At 37.2% G+C, this 17,185-nt stretch overlaps 1 protein-coding gene across 1 annotated transcript in view; it reads left to right on the top strand.

Annotated features, from left to right (window-relative positions):
* The window catches only part of edar (ectodysplasin A receptor), a 64,698-nt gene that overhangs the window by 23,962 nt on the left and 23,551 nt on the right, over positions 1–17,185 (top strand). The window contains exons 4-7 of the mRNA XM_079619671.1: positions 5,365–5,546; positions 8,219–8,304; positions 16,417–16,500; positions 17,113–17,185. The exon at positions 17,113–17,185 is cut by the window's right edge and continues 53 nt beyond it. Coding sequence (XP_079475797.1) covers positions 5,365–5,546; positions 8,219–8,304; positions 16,417–16,500; positions 17,113–17,185 — 425 coding nt within the window. The remainder of the gene's footprint in view (positions 1–5,364; positions 5,547–8,218; positions 8,305–16,416; positions 16,501–17,112) is intronic.

Raw genomic sequence — 17,185 nt, 5'->3', positions numbered from 1 at the left:
AATCATTAAAAAAACTATTACACAGTAAACGGCCCTGCATTCCTGAACAACTCAATAACGCCCGTGCCCTCGGGACAAAGATGATCTTCATTCAGTCGAAGGAGATAAAAGAGTGTGTGTGTGTGTGTGTGTGTGTGTGTGTGTGTGTGTGTGTGTGTGTGTGTGTGTGTGTGTGTGTGTGTGTGTGTGTGTGTGTGTGTAAATGTCAGAACTGAGAAGGGCTTTTCAATAAGTTTTAAACCGGAGCAGATGTCGAGTAGCAACATTTCAATCTCTTTTATCTTTTGCTTTTCTCTTCAAAATCGATACTGGAGGCCAAAAGAACAAAGAGACTCACCTCTGCCCACCAGAGACGCATAATAATCGACTCATTACGCTAATTAACAGCTCAGCGCTTCCACACTGACGAGAACATTTACAAATGACAAGAAAATAATAGTAAAGCTGGGACGGCCTCAGGAGACGTTCTTCTCGTGAAGCTTTCATCAGCGTTTACAGTCCTGACGGCTCTGCTTTACAAGAAATCAATAACTATTACAAGATCTTTGCATATTACATGGAAGAGTTGCTAAAAAATCATGTATTTTTGTTTGTTTTAAACATAAACTCACTGTTTGGCCCACCGGTGGACCCAAAGCCATTATATATTTAAAATAGTAATATCCTATACTAAACCTAAACTAATCTTGACAAACTATATATCATTTGAAAGCTTACAGTCTCTAGGTTTCATATTTGGTGACTGATTTTCAAAATACATGACAGAGGAGCCGTAATTTATCAATTTGCAACAAGAATATGTTCATACTCCTAAGGCGTGTTCAGACCTTTATTTTGAAATAGTGATGAACATGAAAAATCATGAAAGAATGGTAGAAACCTCAGTTTGTTTTCATGCCAAGAGTTCAAAAGATAGCATCCATTCAATTCTTTTAGAAAAAAAGCCTGAAAATGTTTAAAATATAAAGAAAATAATAATAGATTCAGCATTAGTGATGTGGCAGTGTATGTTTCATAGAGGTTGAATTCATTTCAGAATCTGCCAAACTTCCAACACTACTTCTGAATAGGATCTACTTCATAAATTGTATGAAAATTGTAAAAGAATAATGGTTCAGACTCAAACAACATATGGAAATGGAGGCGCCCTTATATGGGCAGTGATGTCCACTAGTGGAGAAGTGTGGTACTGCGCACAAACTAACAACACACACACTTTGATTCTCTCATCTAAACAGACGCACTAATTTTTGCAAATCATACATTATTACAAGGAAAAATATTAACACACGAGGGAAATCATTTTTGTGTCCGTGAAGATGTGAAAAAATAAATCTAGATTACACATTTACCCAAACTATTATACGCCTGTTTAACCGAAGCTAATTTGCTAATTTAACCGAAGCTCCTGGCGTGCGCTGGCAAACCCGCCGTTATAATAGCAATCCGCCGTTATAATAGCGATCCGCCGTTATAATAGCGATCCGCCGTTATAATAGCAATCCGCCGTTATAATAGCAATCCGCTGTTATAATAGCAATCCGCCGTTATAATAGCGATCCGCCGTTATAATAGCAATCCGCCGTTATAATAGCGATCCGCCGTTATAATAGCAATCCGCCGTTATAATAGCAATCCGCCGTTATAATAGCAATCCGCCGTTATAATAGCAATCCGCCGTTATAATAGCGATCCGCCGTTATAATAGCGATCCGCCGTTATAATAGCGATCCGCCGTTATAATAGCGATCCGCCGTTATAATAGCAATCCGCCGTTATAATAGCGATCCGCCGTTATAATAGCGATCCGCCGTTATAATAGCAATCCGCCGTTATAATAGCGATCCGCCGTTATAATAGCGATCCGCCGTTATAATAGCAATCCGCCGTTATAATAGCAATCCGCCGTTATAATAGCAATCCTCCGTTATAATAGCAATCCGCCGTTATAATAGCAATCCTCCGTTATAATAGCGATCCGCCGTTATAATAGCGATCCGCCGTTATAATAGCAATCCGCCGTTATAATAGCAATCCGCCGTTATAATAGCAATCCGCCGTTATAATAGCAATCCTCCGTTATAATAGCAATCCACCGTTATAATAGCAATCCTCCGTTATAATAGCGATCCGCCGTTATAATAGCAATCCTCCGTTATAATAGCGATCCGCCGTTATAATAGCAATCCTCCGTTATAATAGCAATCCGCCGTTATAATAGCAATCCTCCGTTATAATAGCGATCCGCCGTTATAATAGCAATCCTCCGTTATAATAGCGATCCGCCGTTATAATAGCAATCCGCCGTTATAATAGCAATCCTCCGTTATAATAGCAATCCTCCGTTATAATAGCAATCCTCCGTTATAATAGCAATCCTCCGTTATAATAGCAATCCTCCGTTATAATAGCAATCCTCCGTTATAATAGCAATCCTCCGTTATAATAGCAATCCTCCGTTATAATAGCAATCCTCCGTTATAATAGCGATCCGCCGTTATAATAGCAATCCGCCGTTATAATAGCAATCCTCCGTTATAATAGCAATCCACCGTTATAATAGCAATCCTCCGTTATAATAGCAATCCGCCGTTATAATAGCAATCCTCCGTTATAATAGCGATCCGCCGTTATAATATCAATCCGCCGTTATAATAGCGATCCGCCGTTATAATAGCGATCCGCCGTTATAATAGCGATCCGCCGTTATAATAGCAATCCTCCGTTATAATAGCGATCCGCCGTTATAATATCAATCCGCCGTTATAATAGCGATCCGCCGTTATAATAGCAATCCGCCGTTATAATAGCAATCCGCCGTTATAATAGCAATCCGCCGTTATAATAGCAATCCTCCGTTATAATAGCAATCCGCCGTTATAATAGCAATCCGCCGTTATAATAGCAATCCGCCGTTATAATAGCAATCCTCCGTTATAATAGCAATCCGCCGTTATAATAGCAATCCGCCGTTATAATAGCAATCCGCCGCGGAACAAGCGCGCCGGCTCTTAAAGGGAATGGGAGAGGACGCTCTGATTGGTTTATTTCACGTTACGCCCAAACCACACCTATGAATAATGAAGCGACTTCAGACCAACACATTTTAGATTTGCGTCGGGCGCTAGAGTCGTTTATCCCGCCGGTATAATAGCAATAGCGCCGGGATCCGCCCACAAAGTTACTTGCGTTTCGCGTTTGATAAAATAGTTCCCTTATGACTAACGCGCGGCGCCACTGTCTTTAGACTCGGTTTCTCCTGATCTGTGGCGGAATTGTTTTCTGAAACCGTAAAATAGCAGCAGGGAACGTTTGCGCCGGATCACGCCATTTACGACGTGCGTCTGTGGAGGGAAAGTCCGCTGTGCGTCGGGTGCAAGATAGGAATGACACATGCGTCCAGTACTAAGTCATTTTGCAGTCAGTTTTGGTCACTGCATCATCATTCCCAGATTTCCATCTCCCTGATTTCAGAGTTTCCATCACTGCACTATTATCATAACATGTGCAATATAACCAGAGTAAAGATTGAGTGGATTTGGATGTGGATTATGAAATGCGATGATATGAACATCTCCAGATCTAATATGAGTGCGGTCGGAGCACTCGCGGGTGGGATGATGTTTCATCGCGAGTGTTTCTCATTAAGCGGCGCAGGATAGTTCTGGCGGGTCGAGTCTTTAGCGCTGAACTCACTGAAGCTGGTTAATATTTACTGATTAAAACCAACTGGGTTTTCTAGTGAAGTGCCATGATTCTTTTCTGAAGGTCACATCAGTTAAAGCATCACAGATCAAGTCAGCTTTACTTCTACAGCGCTTTATACGACACAGATTGTTTCAGAAATAAACAGGAAAAATAACAGAATCAATGATGCAGACTTCATCAAATATTAAGTCTATTAAGTCTATAAATCACAAACCCAGTCTGGAGTCGCACGGGTATATCTGTGGCAATAGCAACTATACACTGTATGGGTCAAAATTATCCATTTTTCTTTTATGCCAAAAATCATGAGGATATTAAGATCATGTTCCATGAAGATATTTAGTAAATGTCCTACCGTAAATATATAAAACATGTATTTTTGTGAGTGAATGCAGCACAATCGTGAACATAAATGCACAACTTTAAAGGAGATTTTCTCAATGTTCAAATTTTTTTGCTCCTCAGATTCCAGATTTTCAATAGTTGTGTCTCGACCAAATATTATCCTATCATAACACACCACACATCAATGGAGAGATTATTTATTCATGATGTATAAATCTCAATTTCAAAAAATTGACCCATGTGACTGGTTTTGTTGTCCAGGGTCACACATATGATACAGAGAATCCTTTAATTTGCTTTATTATGTAGTCATAAAATTCATATTTGCTATATTGAAAATAAATTAAAATTGAATAAATTAAACAAGTAGTAACATTTTTAAAAAATGACAAGCATCTAAATAAAACCTTCATGAACGTTTTGAGAACATTATTAAAGACCAGATAACTCTCAACAAACTTTTCACATAACTTTGAAAAGAACCTCGCCAGATCATTCCCTATAAACTGGAATTATTATAATTATTCAGCTCTATTCCGTTCAGTTTTGTAGTAATATTGCTCCAGAATAAACCCTCTTTTGCCGTTTTAATCTCATCATGAAGCTTTTTCCTTTGGAATACTTAACTTGCCTTCTTCAATCTACAAAAGGACGTTTCTTAAATTTGGACTCCTTATCTTCGCTTTACCAACTCTACCATTGCATCGCTATAGATTAGCCATTTTTATTTGTATTGTGTCTTATGTCATGAATATTGTCCATATCTATGTTGTGCTGAGCTACGTTCTTTGTTTTTGTCTGTTAAATTTAAATTTGTTCAAAAGAAAAAAGAAAAATATTTGAGAAAAAATTAGCACTGAAAAGGCGAGGACAGGCTGATATTATTGCATTTGTAGGAGTTTCCCTTTCAGACGCAGTATTTCTGTGAGGAGAGCTGTCAATCATTTCATCCCTTCTTTGATCGCCAAAATTACATATTTAAGTGTTTCCTTGAAAAAAAATGGTTCATGCCTTTATATATCTTGAATGTAACACGACACCCTTGCCTCGTTTAGTATGCGCGGCTCTATGAATATGCAAATGAGCCCCGCCTCCACTCACTCACTCACTCACACAGAGATCCACTGGTTGACGATCACACGTTGATCTGATTGGTTACAAGGTAGTGTGTGACGTCAGAAACACCAGCGATTTCACACCGTGTTTTTGAGACTGTCTTTGGTTCACTGCAGTTTTAACACCACAATAATAAATCTTTTTAATTTAAATGAATTGTCCAAGGTTGCTACTGTGTGTGTGTGTGTGTTTCAGAGCTGTGGTTACGGCACGAAGGATGACGAGTACTCCTGCGTGGCGTGTCCGGCTGGGAAGTTCTCCAAGGGGAAGTATGAGATCTGCCGCCGGCACAAAGACTGCGACTCGCTGTACCGGGCCACGGTGCTGACCACGGGCACGCTGGAGAGCGACGCCGAGTGCGGCCCGTGTTTACCGGGGTAATGATGAGTGAATGATGAGTGTGTTTGACTCTGAGGGGCGTTGGTTCCGGAAGTGTTTTTTTTTTTACATTCATTTTTCACATACTAGATTTCAGAAAAGTCTTGGTTAAAGCGTTACAAGCCTTGAAGCAAATTAATCACAACATTACAAACTGTGATGTGAAGCCATTAAGTATTTAAAAATCGCTCACACACACACTCTCACACACACAGTACATGCTCACTCACTAACACACTCATTCACACACACATACACACGCTCTCACACACATACATGCTCACTCACACACTCACGCTCACACTCAAACACACGCTCATACACTCACACACTCACTCACTCACTCACACACACATACACACAAAAACATACACGCTCACTCACTCACACACACGCGCTCACTCACTCACTCACTCATTCACACACACACGCTCAATCACTCACTCACACACGCACGTTCACTCACTCACACATACACACATACACACACACACACTCACTCTCTCACACATACACACACACGCTCGCTCACTCACTCACTCACACACACACACACTCACTCTCTCACTCGCACACACACACACACATGCTCAATCACTCACTCTCACACACACACACGCTCACTCACTCACTCACTCACACACACAAACACAAAAACATACACGCTCGCACACACACGCGCTCACTCACTCATTCACACACACACATGCTCACTCACTCACACTCACACACGCTCACTCACTCACTCACTCACTCACTCAAACACACACACACACACACACACACACTCACTCACTCACTCACTCACTCATTCACACACACGCTCAATCACTCACTCACACACACACACGCTCACTCACATACACACACATATCACACACACACACACACACACACACACACACGTGACAGCTTCACGCTGCTGTAGCCACTTAAAATGGAAGGTCTGGTATCAATTGGCTTCAATGTAAATATACAAAGTGCAGCTTTTTAAAAGCACATTATTGAGTGTGTGTAATAGACTCACGGGACGCCTCAGGAAGTCTCGCTGGTTCTGCTTTCTGGGACGTAAAGTCTGATAGTGGGATATTTCCTTTGAGATTGTCCCACATGATGGCTTTGATCAGAGTGTGTGTGTGTGCTGGTCTGAATCTGAAGGCCATTGATGTGTGTTTCGTTTCTGAGGGCATCGGTGGCGTCTCGGCTCGCTTCAGAAAAAACATGCGGCGTATGATAAAACCGATTTATCTAATGGAGAACTCCGTCGTGTTGTTTTCTCTTTTCTGCCAGTTGTTCTCAGACTCATCTAGTCTTTACATATTAAACGCATCTGTGAATAAACTCTATTTTGATATTCATCAGTTGCTCTCGTTTATGGGTTTCACTATTAAAGGCATATTCACACAAACCGTACTTTCTGTTCTGTGCAGAACTCAAAGAATACTTTGAAGAATGTTGGTGACAGTTTCGGTTCCCATTGACTTCCATTATATGGACTAAAAATACAGTGGAAGTCAATGGGAACCAAAACTGGATATAATTTATTTTATTTTATTTTTATTTTAAATAAAGCTTTTTTATTTATATAGAATCTATCCCTCCATCCATCCCTTCATCCATCCATCCATCTATCTATCTATCCATCCCTCCATCTATCCATCCCTCCATCCATCTATCCATCCATCCATCCATCTATCCATCCCTCCATCCATCCATCCATCCCTCCATCCATCCATCTATCTATCCATCCATCTATCCATCCCTCCATCCATCCATCCATCCATCTATCCCTCCCTCCATCCATCCATCAATCCATGTATCCATCCCTCCATCCATCCATCCATCCCTCCATTCATCTATCCATCCCTCCATCCATCCATCCATCCATCCCTCCATCCATCCATCCATCTATCTATCCATCCATCTATCCATTCCTCCATCTATCTATCCATCCCTCCATCCATCTATCTATCCATTCCTCCATCCATCCATCAATCCATGTATCCATCCCTCCATCCATCCATCTATCCATCCCTCCATCCATCCCTCCATCCATCTATCCATCCCTCCATCCCTCCATCCATCCATCCATCCATCTATCTATCCATCCATCTATCCATTCCTCCATCTATCTATCCATCCCTCCATCCATCTATCTATCCATTCCTCCATCCATCTATCCATCCATCTATCTATCCCTCCCTTCCTCCATCTATCTATCCATTCCTCCATCTATCTATCCATCCCTCCATCCATCTATCTATCCATTCCTCCATATATCTATCCATTCCTCCATCCATCCATCCATCTATCCCTCCCTCCCTCCATCTATCTATCCATTCCTCCATCTATCTATCCATCCCTCCATCCATCTATCTACGCATTCCTCCATCCATCTATCCATCCCTCCATCCATCCATCTGTCGTTTTATCCATCCCTCCATTTATCTATCTATCTGTCTGTCTGTCCCTTTCTATCCCTCCATCTGTCTATCCATCCCTCCATCTGTCTATCTATCTATCTGTCTGTCTGTTTGTCGTTCTATCCATCCATCTGAATAACTGGTGTGTATTGTGATGTGCTGAACGCGTGTCCTGTCTAAACTTTACACTAATTCAACAAAACCGCGTTGAGTTCTGATCTCTGTTCGTAACATCTCTTCTGCTTCAGGTACTACATACTGGAGAACCGGCCTCGCAACATCTACGGCATGGTGTGTCATTCCTGTCAGAACGCTCCACGCAACATCAAAGAGTGTGAGTGTCCTTCATCATCATCATCATCATCATCATCATCATCCTCACCTGTCTCCTGTCGGCATAATCACATTCCTCACTGCAAAACATGCTTTATTACTCAGTGTTTTTCTCTTGTTTCCAGTCCAAATATCTAAAAATCCTTAATTCAAGATGCATTTACTAGATGAGTAAAATGATATTTTCCGGGGAAATTAATCAAAATGAAGTGAGTTGATGCTTAAAAAAAGCAAAATTATCTGCCAATGGGGTCAGAAAATAAACTAGCTTCTGTTTGAATTAAAGATTATTTTTCTGACCCGATTGGCAGATCATTTAGCTTTTCTCCCCTGGAAAACAAGACATAATATCTAATATCATTTTACTCTACACTCTTTAAATAAAGGGTTCCTCGAGGTTCTGTATAGAACCCTGGCGTTCTTGGCCAATAGAACCTTTTACAAAAAAAAAGTAGAACCCTTGGAGAGCAAAGAATCTTTTTATTAAAATGGTTCTATAATTCATGTTTTATGACTGAAGTAATTACACAATAATTCACAAAGCTTCTGAATGACTTCTGTAGTCAAAAACAAGTCAACTAATATTAATAGTCAATGTATGATTTGAGCTTTCTTTATGGACGTTTATACATGATTAGCATGAAACTTATATTTCCTAATACATTATAGTTTAGTTAATAGTGTAAATTTATTTATTAGATGTTTTAATTATTCATATATAAATTTTTTATCTGCATTGTCAAATATAAAAAATTATTTGTTTTTCCTCATTTGAGAGATACATGTAAAAGTTAAGTACTGTACATGTACATATAGTGCATAAACAAGCTTATGTATGTTTATTGCAAAGTGAAAATGCTTAAATGAAATAATTAAAAGTAAATGGTTTAATGTAATTAAACATCTTTAATGTAAAGAAGTTTTGCTGTCTAATACAGAGTATACAGAGGTGCAATATTAAATATGACACTAATATTTTTGTATAATCAATTGAATACATTTCTTTTTAGAATTTTCTGGATTGGTTATATTTTCTTATTCAATAATAATTAACTTGTTTAATAATAAAGAACCCTTAAATGGTTCTATATAGAACCATCTAACTTGGAATTCTTTTTATGGAACCCATTAAAATGGTTATATAGATAGTTCCATATATGAAGCGGGTGATAGAACCATTTCTTTTAAGAGTGTAAATGCATCTTGATTTAAGAATTTATACATATTTGGACTGAAAACAAGACAAAAATACTAAGTAATAAAAGCATTTTTGCAGTGCTTCTCTGGTTTGCTGTATACGAGGCCCACACACACACACACACACACACACACACAGAGAACACTAAACCCAAACCAAACCGAAAGCAGAGTTCTTTAATGAAACCAATATCAGGTCATCAATAAAGATCCGCCTGGAGTCCATCAGCGAGCGCGTTTGCGGTGCGTGAATATTCTGCAGATTTATTTTCCTTCTCTTGGCCTTGGTTTAGTGTTTGTCAGATCGTTCATAACACGCTTGAGTCACTGATTACCAGCGCATACCTGGAGCAGAGAGTGAACGGAACAAACCGCAGGCGCGCGGTGACAGAAGCGACCCGCGCGAAACACTCCCGCGTAACATTCAGATTTAAGGCCGTTTAATCCGCTGCAACATTACAGAGAGCAGCGAGTGTGTGTGTTCACTGCTGAATTAGTGCTGTGATAATCATAATCACGTCTGGTTTCCATTCTAGGTTTCGGGGGTTTGATTTTATTTAGGATAAAATGTCATCGTTTGCGGAAGAGAGGGAACAAATTAACTCCAGGTTTCACCGGCGGAGAGAGAGCCAGGCTTTTTATTGTTTTGTTTTGCTAATTTCTTTTCTTTCTTTTTTTTTTTTTATCGCGGTTTGTTCTCGAACAGATTTGGGCCTTGTTGCTCTGCAAGTCTGTGATGTTTCTAGAAGAGGAGGAAAAGAAAATTAAACGAAACCTTATTGTAGAGTGTTACAATAAAAATCTTGTTTTCCTGTTTGACTTTCGTTTTTAAATCAAGATTAATCTTACTCAAAACAAGAAACATATTTGTGAATGGAGTAAGAAAAATAATCTTGTTTTCCCTTTAAATTATTTTTATTTTTATGACCTATTAGCAGATATTTGTTCTCGTTTTAATCTTAAACTTACTTAATTTTTGATTTTTCTCAATATCTTAATATCTTCAGTCTTAACTGAGGTTAATAAATGCTGTAGAAGTGTCGTTCATTGTGAGTTCATGTTAACTAATTTTAAAAATGTTAAGTATTGTAAAGTGTTACCAATATTTTTAATATATCAAATCATGCATGATTTGTAAAAAAAAAAAAAAAAAAATCTCCGATGAGTTATCACAACTTAAAATGTAACATTAGAATAAGTAATAATGTGTTTTTTCAACTTAAAAGTGTTTGTGCTTGACTTAAAATTTTAAGTTTAGTTAACTTTAGTTTAGTTTAGTTGAATATTTCAACAAATTTTAAGTTTAGTTAACTTAAGTTTAGTTGGATAATTCAACAAATTTTAAGTTTAGTTAACTTTAGTTTAGTTGGATATTTCAACAAATTTTAAGTTTAGTTAACTTTAGATTAGTTGGATATTTCAACAAATTTTAAGTTTAGTTAACTAAAGTTTAGTTAGATATTTAAGTTTAGTTAACTTTAGTTTAGTTGGATATTTAACCAAATTTTATGTTTAGTTAACTTTAGTTTAGTTGGATATTTAACCAAATTTTAAGTCACGCACGAACACTTTAAGTTGAAACAACACATTATCACTTATTCTAATGTTGAATTTAAAGTATTGTAAAGTGTTACTAATATTTGCAATATATCAAATTGTGCATGATTTGTAAAAAAGTATTGCTCTGATTAGTTATCACAACTTAAAATGTAACATTGGAATAAGTAATAATGTGTTGTTTCAACTGAAAAGTGTTTGTGCTTGACTTAAAACTTTAAGTTTAGTTAACTTTAGTTTAGTTGAATATTTCAACAAATTTTAAGTTTAGTTAACTTTAGTTTAGTTGAATATTTCAAAAAAAAATTAAGTTTAGTTAACTTTAGTTTAGTTGGATATTTCAACAAATTTTAAGTTTAGTTAACTTAAAATTTGTTGAAATATCCAACTAATCTAAAGTCACACACGAACACTTTAAGTTGAAACAACACATTATCACTTATTCTAATGTTGAATTTAAAGTATTGTAAAGTGTTACTAATATTTGCAATATATCAAATTGTGCATGATTTGTAAAAAAAAAGTATTGCTCTGATTAGTTATCACAACTTAAAATGTAACATTGGAATAAGTAATAATGTGTTGTTTCAACTTAGAAGTGTTTGTGCTTGACTTAATACTTTAAGTTTAGTTAACTTTAGTTTAGTTTAATTGGATATTTCAACGAATTTTAAGTCATGCATGAACACTTTAAGTTGAAACAACACATTATCACTTACTCTAATGTTGAATTTTAACTTGTGATAATTTTTTTGCATTCACAGTGTAAATCTGAGAGCTGAAATGTTTTTCTGAACATCTTTGTGAAACACGTCCGCGCCGGTCCCGGGGTTTTTGCTGCCTCTTTAATTGTTTTCTCTATTGTGTGGTGACAGAAATGAAGTAGGTGGGAATGATATTTAATTAAAAAATAAACATAACAAACAGACTCTTTAAAGCTCTGAAACTATGCAGAGTCGCTCGGGTGAAGGCATGCTCACACTCGCCAGGTAATCTGCAAATTATGCTCGCCCGCAGCGCAGGTTGTGTCCAATAATTAAGAGTTTTGAGGAAATAAAAAGATTATTAACTTGCTGCTGCTTGCATTTCACACGAGAGAAACTCCTGCGCTCTCCGTCCACCAGCGGACCTCACACATGCCAACATGTGATTCCAATAAAAAGCGCATGAAGTCTCTGTTAGCATGGCATGTTTCGCTGTGTTCAGTCGCCGGTCACGTATAATAGGATCGAGCGGAAACCCTCTGATCATGTGCATTTAAAAAGACAAGATGAGGTTTATTTCATGATGTGATGTTTCTCCTGTGACATCAGATTTATAATGGATGCTAATGAACAGCCCTCGAGCCGTAATAATGAGCAAGTCAGACCTCAGCTTTCTGCCAAACGACTGATCGGGTTTCAGCGATCCATCCTTACGGCATTTATTTCATTTACAATGTGTTTGACACTCTCAATGAGAGAGAAATAAGCAAAGACGTCAAACGTATGAGAGCTTTGACAAATTGTGCTGTTCGTGTGGGAGCTGTTTGCTTTCGGTCATAATTAAATCAATACTTGGAGAGACTCGTGTAGCTGAAAACACACTCGTCCCGTTGATTAAAACACATGTGAAGAGGCAGATTTGTGTTTGCGCTCATTAAGACTGTTAGTGTGCCATATTAAATGTTGGATTGTTATACAGTAAATGTCATGCTGAATAAAATTATACTTCATCAAACTACAGTTCCACTTAAAGTGAAGAAAAATGAAGTCATGTTCAACTACAGTAAAGAATGTCATCACATTATGAAAAATGCGTCCTAAAAGATATTACAGACTGAAGTTAAATCTGAAGTTAAATTTCTTAACTTTGTCACTTAAATGATGGATAATTACATTTGGAAAAATATTAAACACATCCGACTCTGACAACCGATCGTATCTTCATTGAGGATTACTAGGAAAAAACAGGCGACATTTAAATCCCTCACTGGGAAAATCGGGCGACATTTAAATCCCTTACTGGGAAAATCTGGCGACATTTAAATCCCTCACTGGGAAAAACTGAGCAACATTTAAATCTCTGACTAGAACAAAATCGGGCGACATTTAAATCTCTGAACAAAATCGGGCGACATTTAAATCTCTGAACAAAATCTGGCGACATTTAAATCTCTGAACAAAATCGGGCGACATTTAAATCTCTGAACAAAATCGGGCGACATTTAAATCTCTGAACAAAATCGGGCGACATTTAAATCTCTGAACAAAATCGGGCGACATTTAAATCTCTGAACAAAATCGGACGGCATTTAAATATCTGAACAAAATCGGGCAACATTTAAATATCTGAACAAAATCGGGCGACATTTAAATATCTGAACAAAATCGGGCGACATTTAAATCTCTGAACAAAATCGGGCGACATTTGAATATCTGAACAAAATTGGGCGACATTTAAATCATTGAACAAAATTGGGCGACATTTAAGTATCTGAACAAAATTGGGCGACATTTAAATCATTGAACAAAATTGGGCGACATTTAAATCTCTGAACAAAATTGGGCGACATTTAAGTATCTGAACAAAATTGGGCGACATTTAAATCATTGAACAAAATTGGGCGACATTTAAGTATCTGAGCAAAATTGGGCGACATTTAAATATCTGAACAAAATTGGGCGACATTTAAGTATCTGAGCAAAATTGGGTGACATTTAAGTATCTGAACAAAATCGGGCGACATTTAAATCATTGAACAAAATTGGGCGACATTTAAATCTCTGAACAAAATTGGGCGACATTTAAGTATCTGAACAAAATTGGGCGACATTTAAATATCTGAACAAAATTGGGCGACATTTAAATCTCTGAACAAAATTGGGCGACATTTAAGTATCTGAACAAAATTGGGCGACATTTAAATCATTGAACAAAATTGGGCGACATTTAAGTATCTGAGCAAAATTGGGCGACATTTAAATATCTGAACAAAATTGGGCGACATTTAAGTATCTGAGCAAAATTGGGTGACATTTAAGTATCTGAACAAAATTGGGCGACATTTAAATCATTGAACAAAATTGGGCGACATTTAAATCTCTGAACAAAATTGGGCGACATTTAAGTATCTGAACAAAATTGGGCGACATTTAAATCATTGAACAAAATTGGGCGACATTTAAGTATCTGAACAAAATTGGGCGACATTTAAATCATTGAACAAAATTGGGCGACATTTAAGTATCTGAGCAAAATTGGGTGACATTTAAGTATCTGAACAAAATCGGGCGACATTTAAATCATTGAACAAAATTGGGCGACATTTAAGTATCTGAACAAAATTGGGCGACATTTAAATCATTGAACAAAATTGGGCGACATTTAAATATCTGAACAAAATCGGGCGACATTTAAATCTCTAAACAAAATCGGGTGACATTTAAATATCTGAACAAAATCGGGCGACATTTAAATCATTGAACAAAATTGGGCGACATTTAAGTATCTAAACAAAATCGGGCGACATTTAAATCTCTTATTTGAACAAATTTGGGCGACATTTAAATATCTTACTAGAACAAATTCGGGCGATATTTAAATATCTGAAAAAAATTGGGAGATATTTAAATATCTAAACAAAATCGGGCGGCATTTAAATATCTGAACAAAATCGGGCGGCATTTAAATATCTGAATAAAATCGGGCGACATTTAAATATCTGAACAAAATCGGCTGACATTTAAATATCTGAACAAAATCGGGCGACATTTAAATATCTGAACAAAATCGGGCGACATTTAAATATCTGAACAAAATCGGGTGACATTTAAATCTCTGAACAAAATCGGGCGACATTTAAATATCTGAACAAAATCGGGCGACATTTAAATATCTGAACAAAATCGGGCGACATTTAAATATCTGAACAAAATCGGGCGACATTTAAATATCTGAACAAAATCGGGCGACATTTAAATATCTGAACAAAATCAGGCGACATTTAAATCTCTGAACAAAATCGGGCGACATTTAAATATCTGAACAAAATCAGGCGACATTTAAATCTCTGAACAAAATCGGGCGACATTTAAATATCTGAACAAAATCGGGCGACATTTAAATCTCTGAACAAAATCGGGCGACATTTAAATATCTGAACAAAATCGGGCGACATTTAAATCTCTTAACAAAATCTGGCGACATTTAAATCTCTGAACAAAATCTGGCGACATTTAAATCTCTGAACAAAATCGGGCGACATTTAAATCTCTGAACAAAATCTGGCGACATTTAAATATCTGAACAAAACAAAAATGTTTAAATATCTGAACAAAATCGGGCGACATTTAAATCTCTGAACAAAATCGGGCGACATTTAAATCTCTGAACAAAATCTGGCGACATTTAAATCTCTGAACAAAATCTGGCGACATTTAAATATCTGAACAAAATCAGGCGACATTTAAATCTCTGAACAAAATCTGGCGACATTTAAATATCTGAACAAAATCGGGCGACATTTAAATCTCTGAACAAAATCGGGCGACATTTAAATATCTGAACAAAACAAAAATGTTTAAATCTCTGAACAAAATCGGGCGACATTTAAATCTCTGAACAAAATCGGGCGACATTTAAATCTCTGAACAAAATCTGGCGACATTTAAATCTCTGAACAAAATCTGGCGACATTTAAATATCTGAACAAAATCAGGCGACATTTAAATCTCTGAACAAAATCGGGCGACATTTAAATATCTGAACAAAACAAAAATGTTTAAATCTCTGAACAAAATCGGGCGACATTTAAATCTCTGAACAAAATCGGGCGACATTTAAATCTCTGAACAAAATCTGGCGACATTTAAATATCTGAACAAAATCAGGCGACATTTAAATCTCTGAACAAAATCAGGCGACATTTAAATCTCTGAACAAAATCTGGCGACATTTAAATCTCTGAACAAAATCGGGCGACATTTAAATCTCTGAACAAAATCTGGCGACATTTAAATCTCTGAACAAAATCTGCCGACATTTAAATCTCTGAACAAAATCTGCCGACATTTAAATCTCTGAACAAAATCTGGCGACATTTAAATCTCTGAACAAAATCGGGCGACATTTAAATCTCTGAATAAAATCGGGCGACATTTAAATCTTTGAACAAAATCGGGCGACATTTAAATATCTGAACAAAACAAAAATGTTTAAATATTTGGCTTGAAGAAAACCGAACAAATCTGGCTCTATGCTAAAGCCCAAAGGCGATATATATATATAAAGCTGCTTTGAAACCATGTGCCATTACAGCCGACTCTTTATCAAACCAGTGTGATGTTCCTCAACCAGTAACTCTCCTGTTGTTTTAAAGGCCTGCGATCCACACCGCCATCATCAGGTCAAGCTCCCAGTGTGTCGTCCAGCAGCACCACTGTATTCCAGCAGCCGGAGAAAGGTAAAGGCATGCTGGGAAATTACTGATCACATGATCTCCGATGACATGGATCGTTCTGTACATTATATAAACATAGCAGATTTAAAATCACGGTAACATACAGCCGAATTGCTTTAAAGGTGCAGTGTGTCATTTTTAGCGGCATCTAGTGGTGATGTTGCGAATTGACGGAAGTTACGGTGGCCGACAGGAAGTGATGTCGTCGTCTGAGACAGCAGAGAGTAGCCAGTTAAGCAATGCGGTTTCTTTACAAAGATAAATTAAGAAATTATGTCCACTTAATTATTCAGTAAAACAATGTTATTGCGAATATTATTGCTACCTGTTCATCATTGTGTCAGTGTTTTATTCGCTGACTTTAGCTCGCTTCTGATCGTGGTGTGTGTAGATAGAAATGCCTCATTTTAAGGTAATAAAAACATAACGGTTCATTAAGTAAGGTCTTTATACACCACTGAAGACATAGTTGTGTATATGATATTGCATGTCAACAGATCCTCTGAAATATTACACACTGCACCTTTAATAAAGCAGCTGCGACATTCAGTATTGATAATAATATCAGAATAAACAATCATTTAAAACTACATCGAATCTTTTACTGTGTTCCAGATCCAACCGGACAAGGTCACCTAGCAACGGCCCTCATCATCGCCATGTCCACCATCTTCATCATGGCCATCGC

Source organism: Phoxinus phoxinus (genome assembly GCF_949152265.1).
Source record: "Phoxinus phoxinus genome assembly, chromosome: 7".
Taxonomy (NCBI): Eukaryota; Metazoa; Chordata; class Actinopteri; order Cypriniformes; family Leuciscidae; genus Phoxinus; species Phoxinus phoxinus.
Note: the sequence above shows the minus strand (reverse complement) of the source record. Positions and strands in the feature narration are given on the sequence as shown.